The sequence below is a fragment of the Cetorhinus maximus genome, chromosome 21, assembly GCF_964194155.1.
Source record: "Cetorhinus maximus chromosome 21, sCetMax3.hap1.1, whole genome shotgun sequence".
Lineage (NCBI taxonomy): Eukaryota > Metazoa > Chordata > Chondrichthyes > Lamniformes > Cetorhinidae > Cetorhinus > Cetorhinus maximus.
In genome coordinates this window covers 96,018,291-96,042,960 of record NC_135899.1, presented here as the reverse complement: position 1 = coordinate 96,042,960, position 24,670 = coordinate 96,018,291, and the positions used below count along the sequence as shown (strand labels likewise).

The window sequence follows — 24,670 nt, the reverse complement described above, 5'->3', positions numbered from 1 at the left end:
AGCTTTAATCCAGTTGGCATTCTGTCTGCAGTCGTACAGCCTGAAACTGCACATAATTTTCCAGGTGTAGTGATTAGGGAGTGGAGGTCTTGTGGTGCATTGGGTAACTTCCCTGCCTTTGAGCCAGAAGCTCCGAGTTCAAGCCCCACACTGGGACTTGATGGCCAAGGATGCGAACATACGAATTAGAAGCAGGAATAGGCCATTCCACCCCTTGAGCCTGCTCTGCCATTTGATAAGATCATGGCTGATCTGATTGTAACCTCCCACCTACCCCCAATAGCCTTTCACCCCCTTGTTTATCAAAAATCTATCTATCACTGCCTTAAAAATATTCCAAGACTCTGCTTCCACTGCCTTTTGAGGAAGGGTGTTCCAAAGGCTCACTACCCTCTGAGAGAAAAACATTCTCCTCATCTCTCTCTTAAATGGGCAACCCCTTATTTTTAAACAGTGACCCGAGTTCTAGATTCTCCCACAAGAGGAAACGTCCTCTCCACATCCACCTTGTCAAGCCTCAGGATCTTAAAAGTTTCAATCAAGTAATCAAGTATAGGTTGTGGCCAAACAGGTCGAGTATCAACTTGTAAATCCTTCCAACATAAGCTGATGGCAGGCAGTAAGAATGGGACAGATTCTTGGCCTCCCACATGCTGAAAAGAAATTGGCATCTTTACCATCACTTTCCAGGCTACAACATGCATGTAAACGTGTATGTTGCCACAGCAACTCAGAGACTCTGTTGGGGGGGTGCAGGGGTGGTATGGTTGGTTTCCTTGGATGGCCGGTGTGAATCAGATTGTTTCCCACAGCATGGGGTTTGTTCCCCATTCCAGCTGGTGTGGATTTGGGACCTGCCTCCTTGCCCTATCCATGGTGGGAGGCTATGTTGTAGTGGGTCGGACCTGACTTCGGGCAGAGAATTCAAGAAGAAGTAATAGTAATTAGGGATGTCGAAGTCAACTAACCCTTTAACCTCTTCACCCTCAAGTTCTGAAATGACTTGAAGCGATAGTCCTTATTGGTGACAGTGGTTATGTTTCATTCACTATGGGCAAACTCAAAGATGGAAGCCCTAGGTTTGGGCAGGCTGCCAAGCTCCTACACTTGCCACAGCTCTGGCACAGAGGTGGGCATCAACCCAATGGATATGCCTGGATTCCATGCAGCTTTTTTTTATTCAGTCATGGGATGTGAGTGTTCCTGGCTAGGCCAGCATTTATTTCCTATCCCTAATCGCCCCTTGAGAAGGTGGTGATGAGCCGCCTTTTTGAACCACTGCAGTCCATGTGGTGTAGGTACACCCACAGTGCTGTTAGGTAGGGAGTTCCAGGATTTTGACCCACGACAGTAAAGGAACAACAAGATATTTCCAAGCCAGGATGGTATGTGGCTTGGAGGGGAACTTCCAGGTGGTGATGTTCTCATGCATCTGCTGCTCTTGTCTTTCTAGATGATAGCGGCTGTGGGTTTGGAATGTGCTAAGGAGCCTTGGTGAGTTGCTGCAGTGCATCTTGTAGATAGTACACACTGCTGCCACTGTGCGTTGTTGGTGGAGGGAGTCGTGGGTTGCTTTGTCCTGGATAGTGTCAAGCTTCTTGTGATGTTGGAGCTACACTTATCCAGACAAGTGGAAAGTATTCCATCACACTCCTGCCTTGTGCCTTGTAGATGGTGGACAGACTTTGGGGAGTCAGGCGGTGAGTTACTCACCACAGGATTCCTGACCTCTGACCTGTTCTTGTGGTTACAGTATTTATATGGGTAGTCCACTTCAGTTTTTGGTCAATGGTAACCTCCAGGTTGTTGATAAGTGGGAGTATTCAATGATAATAATGCCATTGAATGTCAAGAGGTGATGGTTAGATTTTTTCCTGCTGGAGATGGCCAATGCGTGGCACTTCTGTGGTGTCAATGTTACTGGCCACTTATCACGAACAAAACCCCCCTGGGTTACAACCTTATGGGAGAAGAAAATTAGATGTTTAACCTTTGACATTTTGCCAGCTGACCTTTTTGCCAAGATTTTGGAACGTGTGTAACTCAGGGCAGTGTTGGGAACAAGAGAGACTAAGTGACGAGCCCTGAACTATGAACATGCTGATTTTTTTTCACCTAAATCATGCTTTTTAAAAATAATTTATAAGATGTAAGTTACACTGCATGTCAGTCTTTGGGCTCCGTAGATGTTTCTTGAATAAAGTACAATTATTAATAAGTTGTCTTGGCACATGCAAGTGTCTAAGTATTAATATCAAAGCACAACAGCATTGCACTCGGTGGAAGCACGATTTCCACAGGACTATGCCATATGGCCATGTCCCATGCATATTTTCACTCGTTAATATGTCATGTATATGTGTGGTCCAATCACAGAATCTCACAGTGCAGAAGAGGCCCTTCGGCCCATTGAGTCTGCACCGACATGTGAGAAACACCTGACCTACCTACCTAATCCCATTTACCAGCACTTGGCAAGTCATAACATTCAAGCCTATGGGCCAAGTACTTATCCAGGTACTTTATAAAGGATGTGAGGCAACCCGCCTCCACCACCCTCCCGGGCAGTGCATTCCAGACAGTCACCACCCTCTGGGTAAAGAAGTTTTCCCTCACAAAGCCCCCAAACCTCCTGCCGCAGCCTGTCTTTCTGTGGGATGGTCCCAAACCACCACTGCCAAATATCTCCTCTCTCTGCTCAAGGAATCTTTGTTTACATGACAGAACCTATGGAGACCTATTTAACCCAATCTTTACCTCATTACTATTTCAACAACCCAATTATAAATGATGTCAAGTACCCATCTGCCCACCCAAGGCAAGTTAGACTTCTCTTACTTCGACTCTTATCAGCTTTTAAACATTGCAGTGCCAAGTTTGACTAAAGCAAGAACGTCATGCTGGCTTTGGTACTCCTTTATTTTGTCTCAACTCCACCCACAACAGGAACTGGGATTCTGCTACAGCATTTATCTTTATAAGTTCCATTGATGCAGGTGGCCTGTTTTCGCACTCTGCTAGACTTCTGCCATTTTTAGCCATTTACAAAATCTTTTGGTAAAACATTTGGTCTGTGAAGGCCCACATCAAGGTTTCTCATCAAGTCACCTCTCAACTGTTTTTATCCAGGGCACATGACAAGCAAGAATGAAAAAAAGTTGTGTACGTATTATCATACCACTGCTAGTGCAGGCATTAATTTACAATATACTTAGTAATTTCTCAACACTTGAGTGCAAAGTCACATTCAATGAAATTAGTGTACAGTCAGCCAAAGTGTTTAAGTTTGTTTTCATTAATTAGCAGGAAAACCCAGTATAGGGATTTTCCAAGATTCTTTCAGGTGAGCAAATGGTTGTGCCCTTTGCATTCATAGTTACTCATTGGGACTTCTGTACCTCCAGCTTGCATCCCAAGACTTTATCATCATTACACCTGTCTCACTCTTCTTTGACAGTTCTAATGAGCCATCTACCATTATCTCCAGAACCCTTTTCAGAGAATGAAAAATTGCATAGTGTTATGGCCTCAGTAGAGACCAGTAACAGTTTGATTGATTTTATTTTTAAATCCGAAATCCAGGAATTTACGAAAAGAATGAAGCCACAAGGTTCACAGTTTTACCCTACACAAATCGAAGAATATATTTGCATTTGTATCTTAGATAGCCAGTTGTGTTAGAGAAAATAAAAGTAGAATGAACCCAGTTACCTGTAAACTGAATTCTCTAAATCGCATTTCTTCTACACCCATTAGACTTACACACTCAATAAATTCAAGTCAGATAGTTATCAAAAATTGGAAGATTAATCTCTTGGTCTGAGTAATGCTTTGAAGATTCTTATAAGGACTGAGATTTCTTGGGCCTTCTGCTTACTTCTAACAAAGTTTTCCCTAAAAATCTATTCCACCTATTTACAGTTGCAAATTCCTGCTCAACATAGGCGTCACAAGTGTCTTAAATGTAGCCACCTTGGGTCAGAGCTCTCCTGGTTCTAATATTTTTAAACTCTGGAGTTTTGCATCTAAAATTTTCTCCTGTGCACCCTCACACTCTCTCACTCTTTTTCGCTCGTTCCCACTCTCATTCTCCCTCGCGCGCGCGCCCTCGCACATTCGCGCCCCCTCCAGGCCCACGCACAGCCTGGCTAGACCAGAAGTACAACTCACTGTTAGAAGTCCTTTCATTCAGAAGAGGTTTAAACTTTTTTAGCCATCACAATTTCAACTGAACACTCTTTTGAGGGAGATGATTTCTCTTCTGCAGCCAACTTTTATCAAATATAAAACGTAAACTGTTTGAACACAGACCTCTGTAATTAACTTAAATTGACCTTTTTTCCCTCCATTGTTTATGTCCTGGGCAATCTGGTCACTTGATCATTTACTGGCAGCCAGGTGCTTTACCAGAAATCAAATCCTGGGGAAACCTAGTTCTTAAAGGGACCATCATCCCAAAAGGACATGGATCATCACAATAAAATTACATGTTGAAAAGGATGTATATTGAAGAGGTCAGCCTAAGTTCAATTAAAAGATTTTTGATTATTCAAATGAAACACCTGCTAGTGTATGCTGAATTTGGAGACCTAGCATTCAACGAAAACGCTGTAGATGTGTTTTAAATATATATGCATGAATATTTTTTTCCCTTTTCTTGTAAATGGACCACAAGTCCAATGTACAAAGGCTGCTTGAAAAGTTTAAATTGCATGTGTTTTATTTTTTTAAAATACACCTGCTTAATCCCTACAGCTTGTTGTTATGTAACCTTGTGTTTCTTTGTAGAGCCAAATCCTCCTATTGATGAAGTAATCAACACATCTGGTGTTGTAGAAAGATTTGTGGAATTCTTGAAAAGTAACGAAAATTGCACACTACAGGTAAATCTTTTAATGCCATTTTTATGTCAACTGGTGCGTTTGTTGATTAGAAATGCCAAAGTGATAGAATCTTTTATTGCATTGCGAGCACTCTTTGTTCTAAAAGAGTAGGTGAGTAGAGGGAGCTGAGATACAGATCAGTCATGATCTAATTTGGTGGAGGAACAGGCTGAATGGCCTTGTCATTGTTCAAATGTAACAGCAAAGAAGTGAGAAACGTGCAGTAAGATGATGTAGCCTTTACATAACTTTGCATTTTTGTACAAAATGCTATGATTTGTACAATGTGTTCTGTAGTAAGTAATCCAAGTTTCTTGTATATTAGCAAATACATTCACGTACTTCTACAAACCAAGAATTTTGTTGTGGGATAGCGGATCCCCAAATAAATTTATGGGATAAATTGCTAAACATGTTGTCACGAAACTACCATATTTTCATAATATTATTGTGGGGTATTGTAAAGTAGGCTTATGTTTGTGCAAGTGTGTGGATCTGTCTGTGTGGCTGATTTAATTAAATTAGAGTTGGCTAGACTGCAAGGTTGAAATTATCATAAGAGTTAGGTGTAAAAAGGATATTTGAAATGCTGATTGAGCGAGCTAGGGTAAAAGTAAGACAAGTGGAGAGGTGTTTGTTTTTCAAAGAAACATGATAAAGTTTTAAAACTGACAAGATAAATAGGGCAAGGTTGTTGCATTTATCTTTCCCAAAAGGAAAAGGCCACATTGACAAAATGAAAGATTTTTATATTATGGGAAAAGTAAATTCCAAAGACATGTGGGAACAGTGGGATTTATAGACTAAGGAGAGAGAAATATATCTAAAGAAGGATGGAAGGTTGTATCAGGGGGTGGTTGTGTAAGATCTATAAGATACATTTTGTGAAACAGACTTGGAGAAACAACTTAGAGCCACTTTGCAGAAGTCTGCTGTTCTAGTAACCAAAGTTGCGATAAAAGCCTTTGGATTCCGCTGTTGAGTAAGCGCTGTGGTAACCTTGCTGTATTGTCTATTTAAATTTAAAATTATTTTAGGCTGTTGCCTTAAAGGGAGTGTCTAGTTGGGAGTCAGGTTAATTAGGAATTTTGGAATTTGTAATAATAATAAGTAACGGTGTAACTAATCTTGTTTGTCCTGCTTTCTACCCTTAATGTCATCATTAGCACATTCCTTAGCTAATATCACCACCTTTGTCCTTTTGACTATGACATCTTTGGCAATCTCTTCTTTGCCTCCACCTATCACTGCCCCTCTATCCAGCTCTACCTGTCCTACCCCCCTCTACCAGCTTATACTTCACCTCATTTCTATATTTCTTAGTTCTGAAAAAAAAAGGAAAAAAAAACTTGATGAAGAGTCATACAGACTCGAAACGTTAGGTGTATTCCTCTCCACAGATGCTATCAGACCTGCTGAGTTTTTCCAGCTATTTTTGTTTTTGTAACTAATCTTGTGTATGTGTTTTAATACTTTTTTTTTGTTGATGTTTTAATTTAATTTTTAAAATCTCTAAAGGTGTTAGTGGACCCATTACTTATGAATTCAGTGCACAAACCTTCTCGTTATAAATATAAATTGCAAAACCGCTGTGATAGCGTGGCCAAGTTTCCCTTGTGGATTTAGTCAGCTTGGCAAACACCGCCTGCCATATCTTAACAATGCAGAATATTTGCTTTTTGATGGTCACATTTCGAAATAGCATATGTTGTAAAAGTCCATGATTTTATTTGAGTTATATCGGGCTAAATGCATCTTGACTAAATTAACTTCTTGTTTTAAAAGCTTAATTGCTGTATAGCATGTGTGTGCCTGAGTTTGTATGTATATTTATGTTATATGTATTATATTAAAAATAAAATCCATTGAAATAGGTGATTGAATATATAAGATGTTTGTGTATTTAATATATAAAAAAATGACTATCTATTGGAGGTTGGTTGGGGCTGGGGTAGAGGGGGGAAAGGTTACCTTGGGAGATTCAATTCTGATAATACACAAGCTTATTCGGAGAGCTGGTGCAGACACGATGGGCCAAATGGCTGCCTCCTGTGCTGTGACGATTCATGAGCAAAGCTTTGGGATCTTAATATCTTGAGCATTGGCTTGCAAAGAAAAGTTGGGAAGCCATAGGTGCTGGCTGTGCTACTTCAAGTATCTGCAGGAGCATCTATTTGGGAAATAAGTCACACGGTCTTCCAATCCTACTGCTTAGACAGTTAAAGAGCCAACTATCATAGATTCTTCTAATTTTATGTGAAAATTACTTTAGATGAATTGCCTATAGATATTCAGAATATGATGAAGGGTAGTTTACTTGACATTAGGTATTGTCCTGCCAAAGATACAAAATAGTATCCAGTAATTCAGAGGCTCAGGGTAATGCTCTGGGGACCCAGGTTCGAATCCTGCCATGGCAGATGGTGGTATTTCAATTGAATAAAAATCTGAAATTAGAGTCTAATGATGAACATGAAACCATTGTCAATTATTGTAAAAACGCATCTGGTTCACTAATGTCCTTTTAGGGAAGGAAATCGCCATCCTTACCTGGTCATGCCTACATGTGACTCCAGACCCACGGCAATGTGGTTGACTCTTAAATGCCCTCTGAAATGGCCTAGCAAGCCACTCAGTTTATCAAACTGCTACAAAGTCTCAAAAAAGAAAAGAAACTGGATGGACCACCCAGCATCGGCCTAGACACTGGAAATGACAATGGCAAACTCGGCCCTGTTGACCCTGCAAAGTCCTCCTTAATAACATCTGGGGACTAGTGCCAAAATTGGGTGAGCTGTCTCAGACTAGTCAAGCCCCACCGGCAGGACAGACCCAGCAGAGGTGCTGGCACAGTTGTATATGGTCGGGAGGGAGATGTCCTGGGAGTCTTCAACATCATCTCCGGACCCCATGAAGTCTCATGGCACCAGGTCAAACATGGACAAGCCACCTACCCTCCCTCAGCTGATGAGTCAGTGTTCCTCCATGTTGAACACCACTTGGAGGAAACTCTGAGGGTTGCAAGGGCGCAGTATGTACTCTGGGTGGGGCTTCAATGTTCAACACCAAGAGTGGCTTGGTGGCGCCACTACTGACCGAGGTGGCCGAGTCCTAAAGGACATTGCCGCAGACACAGTCCAGCAGCTGGTGGTGAGGGAACCAACAAGAGGGATAAACATACTTGACCTCATCCTCACCAACCTGCCTGCCGAACATGCATCTGTTCATGACAGAATTGGTAGGAGTGACTACTGCACAGTTGTTGTGGAGGCAAAGTCCCGCCTTTACATTGAGGATACCCTCCATCGTGTTGTGTGGCACTACCACCATGCTAAATGGAATAGATTTCGAACGGATCTAGCAATCAAGACTGGGCATCCATGAGGCACTGTGGACCATTAGCAGCAGCAGAATTGTACTCAAACGCAATCTGTAATTTCATGGCCCGGCATATCCCCCACTACCATTACCATCAAGCCAGGGGATCAACCTTGGTTCAATGAAGAGTGCAGGAGGGCATGCCAGGAGCAGCACCAGGCATACCTACAAAATGAGGTGTCAACGTGGTGAAGCTATAACACTGGACTACTTGCATGCCAAACAGCATAAACAGCAAGTGATAGACAGAGCTAAGCGATCCCACAACCAAAGGATCAGATCTAAGCTCTGCAGCCCTGCCACATCCAGTTGTAAATGGTGATAGATAATTAAACAACTCACTGGAGGAGTAGGCTCCACAAATACCTCCATCCTCAACGATGGAGGAGCCCAGCACATCAGTGCAAAAGATAAGGCTGAAGCATTTGCTACAATCTTCAGCCAGAAGTGCCGAGTGGCATCTCGTCTTCCGGAGGTCCCCAGCATCACAAATGCCAGTCTTCAGCCAATTCAATTCACTCCACATGAAATCAAGAAACGGCAGAAGGCAATGGATACTGCAAAGGCTTTGGGCCCTGACATTATTCTGACAACAGTACTGACAACTTGTGCTCCAGAACTTACTTGCGCCCTAGCCAAGCTGTTCCAGTACAGCTACAACACTGGCATCTACCCAGCTATGTGGAAAATTGCCCAGGTATGTCCTGTACACAAAAAGCAGGACAAATCCAACCCGGCCAATTACCGCCCCATCAGTCTACGCTCGATAATCAGTAAAGTAATGGAAGGAGTCATCAACAGTGCTATCAAGTGGCACTTGCTTAGTAATAACTTGCTCACTGACACCCAGTTTGGGTTCTGCTGGGGCCACTCAGCTCCTGACCTCATTACAGTCTTGGTTCAAACATGGACAAAAGAGCTGAACTCTCGAGGTAAGAGTGACTGCCCTTCAAGGCCGCATTTGACCAAGTGTGGCATCAAGGAGCCCTAGCAAAATTGGAGCCAATGGGAATCAGGGGGAGAATTCTCCACTGGTTGGAGTCGTACCTAGCACAAAGGAGGATGGTTGTGGTTGTTGGAGGTCAGTCATCTCAGTTCCAGGACATCACTGCAGTAGTTCCTCAGGACTTGATCACCTCGGTCAGTAGTGGCGCCACCAAGCCACTCTTGGTGTTGAACATTGAAGCCCCCACCCAGAGTACATACTGCGCCCTTGCAACCCTCAGAGTTTCCTCCAAGTGGTGTTCAACATGGAGGAACACTGACTCATCAGCTGAGGGAGGGTAGGTGGCTTGCCCATGTTTGACCTGGTTACATGAGACTTAATGGGGTCCGGAGTTGATGTTGAGGACTCCCAGGACATCTCCCTCCCGACCCGATACAACTGTGCCAGCACCTCTGCTGGGTCTGTCCTGCCAGTGGGGCAGGACAAACCCAGGGATGGTTGTGTCTTGGGACATTATCTGTAAGATGTGATTCCATGAGGATGACTTTGTCAGGCTATTGCATCCTCATCTTCCCCAACCATCTTCAGCTGCTTCACCAATGACCTTTCATCATAAGGTCAGAAGTGGGGATGTTCGCTGTTGATTGCACAATGTTCAGCGCCATTCACGACTCCTCAGATACTGAGGCAATCCATGTCCAAATACAGTAAGACCTGGACAATATCCAGGCTTAGGCTGACAAGTGGCAAGTAACATTGCCTGGCACTTGTGTGGCACGCATGACCAGTTCCAACAGGAGAGAATTTAACCATCACCCCTTGATGTTCAATGGCATTGCCATCACTGAATCCCCCACTATCAACATCTTGGGGGTTACCATTGACCAGGAACTGAACTGGACTAGCCATATAAATACTGTGGCTACTAGAGCAGGTCAGAGGCTAGGAATCCTGCAGCAAGTAACTCATTTCCTGACTCCCCAAAGCCTGTCCACCATCTACAAGGCGCAAGTCAGGAGTGTAATGAAATATTCCCACTTGCCTGGATGAGTGCAGTTCCGACAATACTCAAGAAGCATGACACTGTCCAGGACAAAGCAGCCCACTTGATTGGCACCACATAGAAAATAGGAGCAGGAGTAGGCCATTTGGCCCTTCGAGCCTGCTCCACCATTCATTATGATCATGGCTGATCATCCAACTCAATAGCCTGCTCCCGCTTTCTCCCCATATCCTTTGATCCCTTTCACCCCAAGAGCTATATCTAACTCCATCTTGAAAACATACAATGTTTTGGCCTCAGCTACTTTCTGTGGTAGCGAATTCCACAGGCTCACCACTCTCTGGGTGAAGAAATTTCTCCTCATCTCAGTCCTAAATGGCCTACCCTGTATCCTCAGACTGTGACCCCTGGTTCTGGACTCCCCCGCCATCGGGAACATTGTTCCTGTATCTACCCTGACTAGTCCTGTTAGAATTTTATAAGTTTTTATGAGATCCGCCCCCCCCCCCCCCAATATTCTTCTGAACTCCAGCGAATATAACCCTAACCGACTCAATCTCTCCTTGTATGTCAGTCCCGCCACCCCAGGAATCAGTCTGGTAAACCTTCGCTGCACTCCCTCTATAGCAAGAACATCCTTCCTCAGATAAAGAGATCAAAACTGCACACAATATTCGAGGTGTGGTCTCACCACAGCCCTGTATAATTGCAACAAGACATCCCTGCTCCTGTACTCGAATCCTGTCGCTGTGAAGGCCAACATACCATTTGCCTTCTTTACCACCTGCTCCACCTGCATGCTTACCTTCAGCAACTGGTGTACGAGGACACCTAGGTCTCATTGCACATTCCCCTCTCTCAATTTATAGCCATTCAGATAATCTGCCTTCCTGTTTTTGCTACCAAAGTGGATAACCCCACATTTATCCACATTATACTGCATCTGCCATGTATTTGCCCGCTCACTCAGCTTGTCCAAATCACACTGAAGCATCTCTGCATCCTCTTCACAGCTCAACCTCCCACACAGCTTTGTGTCACATCCACAAACATTCACTCCCTCCATCACTGATGCACAGTAGCAGCAGTGTGCACCATCCACAAGATGTATTGCAGGAATTCACCAAGGCTCCTTCACAGCACGTTCCAAACCCACGACCACTGCCATCTAGAAGGACAAGGACAGCAGATAGATGGCAACACCACCACCCGAAAGTTCCCCTCCAAGTCACTCACCATCCTGGCTTGGAAATATATCACCATTCCTTCACTGTTGCTGAGTCAAAATCCTGGAACTCCCTTCCTAACAGCACTGTGGGTGTACCTACACCATGTACTGCAGCGGTTCAAGAAGGCAGCTCACCACCACCTTATGGATAACTAGGGTTGGGCAATAAATGCTGGCCCAGCCAGTGAAGCCCACATCCCGTGAATGAATTTAAAAAAACAAAGAAATATATGAAAAATATACTGAATATGTCGAGTGACTGGAAACAACTAGAGCAGAGTGGGGCTTAAAACAGCTAGCTGTAGCCAGTCTGTAGATTCAGAGCCACATTCGGAAAGAAAAATCAATCACGGAAGCAGCTAGGTGATTGGCTGGTGAGTATTTCCTATTTATATCTTATCTAAACTAGGGAATAAACTGGTGAATCTTTCTTTTAAAGTAAGGTTTATTACTGGTAGTGTATTAGTAAGGTTCATCAGTATTAGTAAGGTTTATTAGTATTGATAAACCTTATTAATAGTAGTAAGGTTTATTAATATTGGTAAAGGTTTGTTAGCACTAGTAATGTGCACCCATGAGGTTGAGAACTTCGTAGATAGCACCTTTATTGATGTGGCCGCTCTGCAGCTTAAGAGTATCCAAGGAGAGAGGGAACGGGTGACCACCAGACAATCAAGTAGAAACAGGCAAGTAGTGCAGGAGTTCCGTCAGTACATCCCATTCTCCAACCAGTATTCAGCTCTGAATACTGATGAGAGCGAGAGCCAAGCCCATGGCAATATGGATGTCTCAGCTGTACAGAGGTGTTTAAGGAAGACTGGAAGAGCAATAGTAATAGGTGATTCAATAGATAGGGTAATAGACAGATATTTTGTGGCCGAAGATGTGAATCCAGGATGGTGTGTTGCATTCCTGGTGCCAGGGTCAAGAATGTCACTGTACGGCTGCAGAGTATCCTGAGGGGAGAGGGTGAACAGCCAGCAATCATGGTACACATAGGTATGAACAGCATTGGCAGAAAGAGGGATGTGGTCCTGCAGTTCGAATTCAGGTAGGTAATTAGCAAGCAGGACCTCCAAAGTCGTAATCTCCGGATTGCTCCCAGTACCACATGCAAGTGAGGATAGAAATAGAAGGATAAAGAAGATGAATGCTTGGCTGGAAAGATGGTTCTGGAGGGTGGGCTTTAGATTCTTGGGACAGTGGGACCAGCACTGGGGAAGATGAGATCTGTAGATGCAGGGCAGGTTGCACCTTAAAAGAACCAGGACTGAGTTTCCCGTGGTACGATGGGGAGGGCTTAAACTGACTTAGGGGTGTGGGATCCAGGAGGAAATATCGGAAAGGAATACCAAGGTGCACAGAATACTGAGAGAGACAGTACTAGAATAGGGAATACTAAGTTATTAGGTGGGGTCAGAGTAGGGGAGAATGTAATAATGTGCATGTATGTGAATGCAAGGTGTGTGGTTAATAAGATTGAGTTGCAGGTGCAGATTGGCATGTGGAAATATGATGTTATGCCTATGACCTGTCTCTAGATGGACAGGACTGAGCATTACGTTTTCCTGGATACAAGGTATTCGGGAAAGAAAGGAAAGGAAAAAAAAAAGGAGTGGCGGCATTGATAAAGAAGAGCATTGTAGTGCCAGAGAGAGCATATCCCAGAGGGGTCTGTTTGTCTAGAGCTAAGAACCAAACAGCTTAAAATTGCATTTCTCGGTGTAGCCTATAGATCACCAAGTGGAAAGGATGTAGAGGAACAAATTTCAAGAAAGTTAGAAAGTTGCAACAATAAATAGAATAGTTATAATGGGGGACTTTAATTATACGGATATAGACTGGGATAGTAGTAGTGTAAAGGGCAGAGCAGGTTCAGGAAAATCTTCTACAGCAGTATGTTTCCAGTCCAACAAGAGGGAAAGCACTGCTGGACCTGGCTCTTGGAATGAGGTAGGCCAAGTGGATCAAATATCATCAGGAGAATATTTAGGAGACAGTGATCATTGTATCATAAGGTTTAAGTTGGCTATGGAAAAGGACAAATAACAATCGGTAAAAATAATTAACTGAGAGAAAGCCAACTTTGGGGCAAGAATGGATCTGGGCTGAATAAATTGGAATCAAAGGTTGGCAGGAAAAATTGTAGCTGAACAATGGGCTACTTTCAAAGTACAGTATTAGTAAGGAACAGTCAAGGTTATTTCCTTGAAGGAGAAAGGTAGGACAACAAGTCCAGAGCTCCCTGGATGACAAAAATAGAAATTAAGGTGAAGAACAAAAATGTGCTTATGATAGATGTCAGGTAGAGAATACAGTTGAGAACCTGATTGAATATAGAAGTTCAGAGGGGAAGTGAAAAACCAAATAAGAGAAGCAAGGAGGGAGTATGAAAAGAGACCGGTAGCTAATATAAAAAGGAACCCCAAAGTTTTGTATGGGTATATAAATAGTAAAAGGGCAGTAAAAGGAGGATTAGGGCTGATTAAGGACCAAAAATGGGATTTACACATGGAGTCAAGGGGTATAGTTGAGGTATTAAGTGAATACTTTGCATCTGTGTTTACCAACGAAGATGATGCTACCCGGGCCACGGTGAAAGAGGAAGTAATTCATACACTGGAGGGATTTTAAAGTGATATGGAGGGGGTATTCAATAGGCTGTCTATACTTAAATTTGATACACCAGGACCGGATGAAATGCATCCAAGGATACTGAGGTGTGTGGAAATTGCAGAGGCACTGGCCACAATTTTCCATTCTTCCTTAGACTGAGAGATGGTGCCAGAGGACTGGGGAATTGCAAATGTTCTACTCTTGTTCAAAAGAGGGTGTGAAGATGAGCCCAGCAACTACAGATCAGTCAGATTAACTTTGGTGTTGGGAAACTTCCAGAAATAGTAATTTGGGACAAAACTAATAGTCACATGGACAAATGCAGGTTAATTAAGGAAAGCCAACATGGATTTCTTGAGGGAAAATCATTTTTAACTAACTTACTGGAGTTTTTTGAAGAAGTAACAGAGATAGCTGATGAGGGAAAGGCCATTGATGTAGTATACATGGACTTCCAGAAGGCATTTGATAAAGTGCTGCACAACAGACTTGTGAGCAAAATTATAGATCATGGAATAAAAGGGGCAGTAGCAACATGGAAGTAAAATCAGCTGAGTGACAGGAAACAGTGTCGGGGTTATTGGATTTTTTTTGGGCTGGAGGAACATCTGTAGTGGAGTTCCCAGGGGTCAGTGTTGGGACCCTTGCTCTTCCTGATAGATTTTAATAACTTAGACCTTGGTGTACAAGGCACAATTTCAAAATTTGTATATGATACAAAACCTGGAAGCATTTTGAACTGTGAGGAGGATAGTGTAGAACTTCAAAAGAACTTAGACTTTTTGGTGGAATGGGTGGACAGGTGGCAGATCAAGTTCAATGTGAAGAAATGTGAACTGATTCATTTTGGTAGGAAGAACATGGAGAGACAATACAAAATAAAGAGCAAAACTCTAAAGGGGGTGCAAGAGCAGAGGGACCTGGGTTTATGTGTGCATAAGTCATTGAAGGTGGCAGGACAGGTTGAGACACCAGTTAATAAAGCATACAATATCCTAGCCTTTATTAATAGGAGCATAGAGTATAAGAGCAAGGAGGTTATGTTGAACTTGTATAAGAGACTAATTTTGCTTCAACTGGAGTCCTGGGCGCCATACTTTAACAAAGAAGTGAAGACATTGGAGAGAGTGCAGAAAAGATTCATATGAATAGTTACGGGGATAAGGAACTTCAGTTTTGAATTTGGTGTGGTTTCGTGCAGTACTGTATTAAACTTACACAAGTTATAGATTTCATTTCAGACGGGGCTATTTTCTTCCCTTTCTTACATTCATTACAAGGGAAAGGGCGTTGTGTCACTTCACTTTTTAAAAATTGAGTTCTGAAGAATGTTATGACGACAGCAGATGTTAATTGCTAAGCAAATCAAATCCCAGAGGGAAACTTGGCTTTTGGGCCCTACTCCTTTTTTGTATTTGGAAAACGAGAAGAAAATGTACTGACCCCAGCAGCAAGAAACCCAGTAACACTTTGGGAGTTTAAAAATTAAAATTAAAATTTTTATTAACAAGAATAAAAGAAAACTTAAGCACATAAGATTACAGTTACAGTTAAAATTAGTCTACAAAACATTCCCCCAAAGACTCCCTACTTTGTCATACCCACAAGTAAACAACTTCCAGGCAATACTCCGTTATATCTGTTTAACTATAAAAATCCAGTAATATTACCCAAGGCAAACTGCTGTAGCCTTTTAATAAACACATACCACACGACCTCTTGAACTCTCTTCCACTCTGCTGTGAAAATCAAGATTGCTTTTTGCAGCCCAAGACTTTTCTGGCTTGACTGGATGGCTGATTCAAACTGCATCTTCTCCCAGCCTAGAGCTATTTCTGGGAGATCTTCCTTAAATAGCCAACAGCTAACACTAAGCTCTCCACAGTAACTCCAAAATACACTTTTCCCCAGCCACAAAACGATAAGTCTTTGCCCTTTTATCTGCATTTTCCTTCATCATTTGTTGAGATATCTTTAACTGAATGCACATGCCTTACTTAATCTTTCTCTGACTTTCATCACATAATCCAGGAGAGTTGTTTCAGAATTTTGCCTCACTAATTTCTCTGGAATCAATTTGAGTGCCCCCCCCCCCCCCGCCGTTACCTCATGACCAAAAAATTAACTTGAAAGGACTCGTTAGGGGCCCCCCCTAATAGCAAACAGCAAGAATGGAATCCCTCGATCCCAATCATGTGGATAGTCTTGATTATATGCTCTAATCATAGTCTTTGAGGTCTGATGCCACCTTTCTAACGCACCTTGCGATTCAGGGTAATAGACTGATGACCTAAATTGCTTTATTCTTCGGCTGTCCATTTCTTCTTCAAACAGCTGTGACATGAAATTCGAACCCTGATCTGACTGTATTTCTTTTGGTCATCCATATCTTGTAAAGAACTTAGTTAACTCTTCTACAATCACCTTTGCTGTGATTCTCCTTAAAAGTATTGTTTCTGGAAATCTCGTGGACACATCCATGATTGTCAGTGAGCACTGATTTCCACTATTAGTCTTAGGGAAGGATCCTACACAATCAATTAGGACCCTATTAGAAGGTTCCTCAAACACTGGATTTGGATTAAAAATGCAGGTTTAATTACTACTTGAGGTTTTCCTATCACCTGACATGTGTGACATGTTTGACAGAATTTGACTACATCTTTATGTAGTCTAAGCCAATAGAAATGTTTTTGTACCTTAGCTCAAGTTTTCCAGCCATTGGAATTTCATGAGCCACTCTCAAAATTTCATTCTGTTACCCAGATGTATCACTACTTGATGCACTTTCGCTCACTTTTCATCTGTTGGAATGTGAGGCGGTCTCCATTTCATTATTAACGCATTATTCTTGATGCATAACACTCTGTAATGTATTCTGCTTTTGATTCAGAATAAGCCGTCTGGCATAACTGCTTCAAGTCTGGATTCTGCTGCTGTAATTCCACTAACTTCAATGAACTAAACACCTGAGCCTCATCCTCTTCAACCTTCTCTTCTGAGTAATCTTTTCAAAAATAGATCCAGCCACCTGAATTTCAGCAACTTCCCCCTGTCTTGTAGATTCTTCCTCTTCCCGTTTAAATTTGTACATCTGTGACCTCGTCACCACACAGTCTGGAAACAATCCAGAATACTGCTTCTGTAAAACCCCTGTTGATTGTGTCTCAACAGGCTGCTCTACTATACTGTAGACAGAGTCAATATCTGTGATCCAGCTATATCATTCCCTAGAATAAATTGAACCCCTGCAATGGGCAATTTCTCTACTACTCCAACATCTCTCCTGTTTTCAAATCACTTTTTAAATTTACCTTGTACATTGAAATAGTTGACTTTTTCATGAATTCCCTGAATGAATACTTTCTCCTGCAATAACCTTTCTGGACAACAAATGGCACTATCCCATAACATTTAAGGACTGGCTAGCCCCCGCGTCCCTTAAAATTTTGACATCCTTTCCTGGACTTCCTGTAAACATGGATATACTTTCCCTTCTCATATAAAATCTTTATCAATCTCTGTAACCTGCCCTTCAGAACTCCCTTGAGTAGGTTGTGAGTACATTCCCACTTCTCGAGTTACCACTGGGTCTTCCTTCTCCACCTTTACAAAAAATACTGGTCTGTCTTGCCCCTGGATCTCAGAGCCCACAATACTCTTATTTATGGAACTCTTCTGAGTTCCTTCCTATCACTGCAATCGGTCTCCTGTTTAACCTCCCAACAATTTGATCTCTTATGTCCAGCCTTATCTCACTGGTGACATGTCAGTTTCCTTCCTTCAACTCTACTTTCCAATGTTCCATCTTTAATAGACTGGCATTCTTCAGCATGAACCTCATCACTAACACTTTTACCATCACTAGGTTTTCTATATCTCCAATTTCCGTGCCGATTTCCATCTGACCCTTTTCCTACACTCAACTGTTTGTGTGAAATACCATACATGTCAGCTAAAATAGCAACTTCCCTGATCTTTTTGCTTTGTCTTTCATCTAAATATGTCTTGATCTGGGATGCTATTTCTAAATTCTTCCATAATCATAACCTCTCTCTCATTTTCAAAAGCCTTGTCTAACTTTAATGCCCTGAGCCATTGATCCCTGAAAATTTATTTTCCTCTTGCAAACTCTACAAAAGTCTGATTAGGTCTCTGTTCTTGTCCTAAACTTCAACTGATACGCTTCAGGGACAAGCTCATAAGCATTTAATATTGTCTTCTTTACTATCTCGTAGTCTATAGATTGTTCCTCTGATGAGCTTGCATACACATTCATTGTTGTACCTGGCAAAACACACTGTAACATTATAGTCCAAGCATCTCTTGGCCAATTCAATTTCATAGCTATTTTTTCAAATGAGGCGAAATATCTTTCAATTCCATCTTCTGTAAATTTAAGCACTAACCGAAGATTTTTAGTTAAATCAAATTCATCGCAGGAATCAAAGTCACCATCTTAATCACTATCTTTTCTTTCCTTCCTTTATTCTAAGTTTCATTTAAAACGATTCATATTGTCTGGCTTCTTTCTCTCTCTGAAGCTCTCTATCTCTTTCCTCAGTTGCTAACTTCTCTCTCTGAAGTTGCAACCTTTCACATTTCTAGTTCTTGTAATCTTTTCTTATCCTTTTTCTGCTCTTTTTCCCATTGAAGTTTTTCATTTCTATTTCTTTTAGCCTATGTCTGTCTTTTTCAAGTTTTTTTATTTCTCTTTTTTTCTCTCTCTTCCAAGTCAAGATTTTGCCTTTCTCTCTCTATCTCTTTCTATATCAAGCTGCTTCATGTGCACCTGAAGTCTTAATACCTCTAGCTGTGAGACACTAGTTTCAGGTGCCCCTTCTCCAACTTTAAATGCTGACTAAGTACTGTAAACATATCAGCCTTATGAAATAAAGTTTTTATTTCCACCGGCACTATATCTGCTAACTCTCAGCTGAGTTTTAGTCAGAGATTTCAAATACTCAATAGTCACATTTTCCACTCCCAGAAAAGTCTTAGCAATTGCCAAAGTCATTTTGCAGTCCAACTACTGTAAAATCCCTCAACACAAAACTCATGAGTTCAGTGTTCTTCTCGTATTCGTATCCCTTGGATTCGCAAATTCCAATCAATTAATAATCCTGCAAAGAGCCTCCAAATTTTATGACCACAGCAGATGTTAATTGCTGATCAAACCAAATCCCGTAGGGAAACTTGGCTTCTGGGCCATACCCTTTTTTTTGTATTCTGAAAACAAGAAGAAAATGTACTGATCTCAGCAGCAAGAAGTCCAGTAACACTTTTGGGATTTTAAAAATTAAAAGTAAAATTTTTATTAACAAGAAGAAAAGAAAACTTAAGCACACAAGATTACAGTTACAGTTAAAATTAGTCTAATAAAACATTCCCCAAAGACACTCTATTTGGTCAGACCCACAAGTAAACATCTTCCAGGCAACATTCCTTTGTAGATGTTTAACTATAAAAATCCAGTAATATTAGCCAAGTCCAACTGCTGTGGCTTTAATAGGGGCATACCACATGACCTCTTGAACTCTCTTCCACTCTGCTGTGGAAATCCAAGACTTCAGAACAAGACTGCTTTTTGCAGCCCAAGACTTTTCTGGATTCAAACTGCATCATCTCCCAGTCTAGAGCTGTTTTCAAGAGATCTTCCTCACATGGTCAATAGCCAACCACTAAGTTCTCCACAGTAACTCTAAAATAGCTTTTTACCCCATTCATCTCGGGTTCCATTGTTCTCATACCTCTTTGACTCAAATCCTTCCAAATTTAAAATCTTTCAACTTTTTATTTTTCTCTGCTTTCGGGTCAATAAAATGTAATATGCCCTCTCCTGTTTACCCATGGAACTCCTGTAGGACGCAAAAATGTTTCTTCACAACTCTGACTCCCCTTTGATAATCAAATGAACTCTCAACTGATCTAAAAATGCAAATTTTAGAGCCAATCTATTTACTCGTACCTCAAACCCACTATAATATCTTATTTCAGATGCACACCTAACGCCTCTAAACTTTCATGTCTTACTTCTCAGACAACCTGTTTCTAGTAACTTTTCCCTAGCTTAATCAAATCATTCATACACATGTACAAATACACAGCCGCCTTCACAGAATAACACAATATTCCCCCAAAAATTTTTAAAATAACATCCATTCCCACAAAAGCACATAGATACATATTGTAAATTCATATTTTACAAAACTGTCTTGATTATTTGATGGTTGCTGGAATAAATTAAGACCAGGTGAAGTGCCTTTTCTGGATTGATGGGTGGAGGAGGAGGAAGGGGAAGAGTTAGATGTGCCCACTTGAAAAGTAATTTGAATAATAAATCAAAAGAAGCTCTGTTTTGAGTTTTTTGATTGCAATACATGTGCACTGTGTGGAGTGCAGCTTATTTCGTGAAGCTAATAATGCAACTATGAGTAAGTACCCTGTGTAATTTCTGTACTTTACAAATTATTTAATGTATTGGTACACAGTAGATTGTAGGGGAGAAACTGGAACACAGAAATTCAGCCTGAAAGAGCTTTTTATTTTAGCCATCCAGAAGAAAATGTAACCCAAATGTTAGTTCAAATATTGATTTGTTTTTGTTCCTTTCCAGTTTGAAGCAGCGTGGGCTTTGACAAATATAGCTTCAGGTACATCTCTCCAGACCAAAGTAGTAATAGAAGCTGGTGCTGTACCAATTTTTATTGAGCTGTTAAACTCTGAGTTTGAGGATGTACAAGAACAGGTAGGATGCCATAATTCATTTTAACTGCTTACCTCTTATCTGGTATTTTTGTAAAATATGAAGCATGTAGAAAATGAAAAACAAACTTTTTGGAATCTTTACACCACAAAGACCAAGATTTGCTTTTTCAGTACCCATCTTCCTGTTGCTGGAGGAATGTGTATTTTATATAGTTGAAGGAATGTGTCTAATTGGAAACTCCATCTTGATAGGTATGTTACCTGCAGATGGATTCCTAATGTAACTTGCATTGGTTTTGCTCAATGGAAACAAAAGGTTCAGCCACCAATGTCCAGAAAACCTTTGTGATACTGTTTTGAGATCATAGAATTATACAACACAGAAGTAGGCCGTTGTGCTCATTGCCTCTGCCTGCTCTTTGAGAAATCTGCCCCAAAACCCTGCATTTTTTTTCCTTTAATTATTTATTCAATTCCCTTTTGAAAGTTAACTCTATTTTCATCATCCAGATCATCAATACTTGTTATGTTTTTAAAAACAAGTTAATTCTCCTCATCTGATTCTTTTGCCAATTAACTTTAGTTCTGTGTTCCCTGTTAACCAATCCTCCTACTGGTAGAAACAGTTTCTCTGTATTCATTCTTATCAAAAATTTGATTATTTAAACATTTCTATTAAATCTCCCCTTAACCTCTGCTCTAAGGATAACAAACCTAGCTCCTCTGGTTTTTTTGCCTAACTGAAGTCTCTCATCCATGGTATCATTCTAGTAAAGTTGTTCTGCACCCTTTCCAAAGCCTTCACACCTCTCCAAAAGTGTGGTGTTAAGGGAGCTTGTGCTTGAGGAATAAGAAGTTTTAGGCATTCCCTTTAGTCCATTATATCTTGTGTGGGAAGGGACAACTGGCTAATGGTTTAGTTTCTACAATTTTGCAGAATGAGAGTTAATTTAACTTGAAGTATTTGTCTCTGCTTTAAAGTTTAAAATGTTTTTTCTAGGCTGTATGGGCCTTGGGAAATATTGCAGGTGATAGTGCAGTTTGCAGGGACTTTGTCCTCCACTGTGCAATTCTTCCACCTTTGTTACAGTAAGTATTTGTATTTTCCAGAGATTTTCATAATTATATGAATGTGTATTTCATTAACAGTGAAACAGGAGGAGAAAGGTTGTATATCCATCCTCTCCAGGGCAATAGATCTTATTGTAGAATCTATCAAACTGAGGTATAAATTGCCTTTTGAAAGTTTGAGTGCAAAATTAGTCTAATGGCGTATAGAATAATGGTTATTGACAGTTAATGGTTGTACGCACTCAAACCTTGGTCAAAGACATAAGGTTAACAACATTTTAGGGGAAGGGGTGAAAATGAAGAGTATGTGTTAAAATAGTAGCGTTAAAACGTAAAAGGCTGGATGGTCCTGAGTTCTTTTTAATGCACCTTATGTTAAGTTTGAAATGTTCTTTTCCTGTTAAAACTGTACACATGGTCTTGTCTGCAGTTCGCGGTTTACTTGTAATCTGATTATGTATTGAATTGGGTAGTATTGTAGTATTTTATGTTGTTTTCTATTTTCCTTTTTTCTTTAGGTTATTGACAAAATCTAACAGACTCTCAATGACGAGAAATGCTGTATGGGCACTGTCCAACTTGTGTAGAGGCAAAAATCCATCTCCTGATTTTGAGAAGGTAAATATCCTCTGTTACATGGTCCTTGCAGTTGTGTAAAATGTATATCACTTTGATCTTTAGCTCCAATCGGTTGTAGTGTCCATATTTTCCAGCTGTTATGATTTGTAACTGTACCAGAACACTATTCCGTGTTGGTGGGCAATTTCAAGTTATTAAATTTAGCTGCTCTTTAATTCGTGAAACAGCTGAAATATAAAGGTCTCTACTTCTTATTTGTAGGTATCCCCCTGTTTACCTGTGTTGTCCAGGCTACTGTTCAGCAGTGATCCTGACTTGCTTGCTGATGCTTGTTGGGCATTATCTTACCTGTCAGATGGACCCAATGAAAAAATTCAGGCTGTTATCGACTCTGGGGTTTGCCGACGATTGGTGGAACTCTTAATGTAAGTATGTTTGCACAGAGATCACCATCTGTATATCTTTTGTGGTCATGGATTTGAGTGCCAAGAGCTCAGTTTTAAACCTTTTCAAAAGTTTCAGGTTTTAGCCAAAGATTAGAAACTTTAATTTTAATTGATAGACAAACAGAACTATAAGTTACAAGAGAAAAAAATTGTCACAGTTCACAATGGTTCGCCAATTTATTGCCCTTTCACTAAGTCACAAAATCACCAAGTCCAAAGACAAAGACCAAAGTCACAAAGTTCTGTTTATAACATGTTAGGTTGTAAAGGTACATTGTGTGCATTTTCTTGTGTTTATTCCATTAATATCTTCCCTTCTACATACATTCCATGTCAGAGGTGATAGCCTGCATTTATGCCTTTACCACTGCCAATTTTGATGTGATGTGGGTTATGAATGCTTTATAGGGAAGCAACTACCCTCTCAACATCTACAGTGGTACAGGGGTTGGCAATTTCCTATCTCATGAATTGACCTGTAGCTTGCTACTGTTTGCATTGTTGGAATACTGACGTGCTGTACTGATCACTCTTTTCAGATATTTTTTTTAAACCATAAAGGCTTTCTGAACAAAGTATGCTAAAATTGCCTGCTGTGACTTATGAGAAATACCATTAAATGTGATATGTTGAATATATAATTTCTGATCAGCCATTTTTGTGAATTTCTTCATAGGCATAATGACTACAAAGTTGCTTCACCTGCATTGAGAGCTGTAGGTAACATAGTAACAGGTGATGATATTCAGACACAGGTAAGTACATCACTGACTTGTGCATTTGGAGTCGAACATACATGCTAACATATGAATTAGGAGCAGGAGTAGGCTATTCGGCCCCTCGAGCTTGCTCCGCCATTCAATAAGATCATGGCTGATCTGATTGTAACCTCAACCCCACATTTTCTGCCTACCCCCGATAACCTTTCACCCCCTTGTTAATCAAGAATCTATCTAGCTCTGCCATAAAAATATTCAAAGACCCTGCTTCCACCATCTTTTGAGGAAGAGAGTTCCAAAGACTCACGACCCTCAGAGAAAAGATCCTCCTCATCTCTTAAATGAGCGACCCCTTATTTTTAAACAGTGATCCCCTTGTCCCAGGTTCTCCCACAAGAGGAAACATCTTCTTCACATCCACCCTGTCAAGACCCCTCAGGATCTTAAAGGTTTCAATTAAGTCACCTCTTATTCTTCTAAATTCCAGAGGACACAAACCCAACATGTGTAACCTTTCTTCAAGACAACCCGCCAATTCCTGGTATTAGTCTAGTGTACCTTCTCTGAACTGCTTCTAATGCATTTATACCTTTCTTTAAATAAGGAATTCAGTACTGTACACAATACATAGAAAGTAGGAGTAGGCCATTCAGCCCTTTGAGCCTGCTCCGCCATTCATTATGATCATGGCTGATCATCCAACTCAATAGCCTGCTCCCGCTTTCTCCCCATATCCTTTGATCCCTTTCACCCCAAGAGCTATATCTAACTCCCTCTTGAAAACATACAATGTTTTACATACAAAACTACTTTCTGTGGTAACGAATTCCACAGGCTCACCACTCTCTCTGGGTGAAGAAATGTCTCCTCGTCTCAGTCCTAAATGGTCTACCCTGTATCCTCAGACTGTGACCCCTGGTTCTGGACTCCCTCGCCATCGGGAACATCCTTCCTGCATCTACACTGTCTAGTCCTGTTAGAATTTTATAGGTTTCTATGAGATCCCCCCATATTCTTCTGAACTCCAGCGAATATAATCCTAATTGACTCAATCTCCTCATTATGTTAGTCCCGCCATCCCGGGAATCAGCCT

General features: G+C 41.1%; 1 protein-coding gene across 2 annotated transcripts in view; it reads left to right on the top strand.

Annotated features, from left to right (window-relative positions):
- LOC144696159 (importin subunit alpha-7) overlaps window positions 1–24,670 on the top strand; it is a 79,860-nt gene that overhangs the window by 13,217 nt on the left and 41,973 nt on the right. For both annotated transcript variants that reach the window (XM_078567519.1, XM_078567518.1), the window contains exons 4-9: window positions 4,789–4,883; window positions 20,671–20,802; window positions 21,763–21,851; window positions 22,352–22,451; window positions 22,674–22,837; window positions 23,535–23,613. In XM_078567519.1, the coding sequence (XP_078423645.1) occupies window positions 4,789–4,883; window positions 20,671–20,802; window positions 21,763–21,851; window positions 22,352–22,451; window positions 22,674–22,837; window positions 23,535–23,613 (659 nt within the window). The remainder of the gene's footprint in view (window positions 1–4,788; window positions 4,884–20,670; window positions 20,803–21,762; window positions 21,852–22,351; window positions 22,452–22,673; window positions 22,838–23,534; window positions 23,614–24,670) is intronic.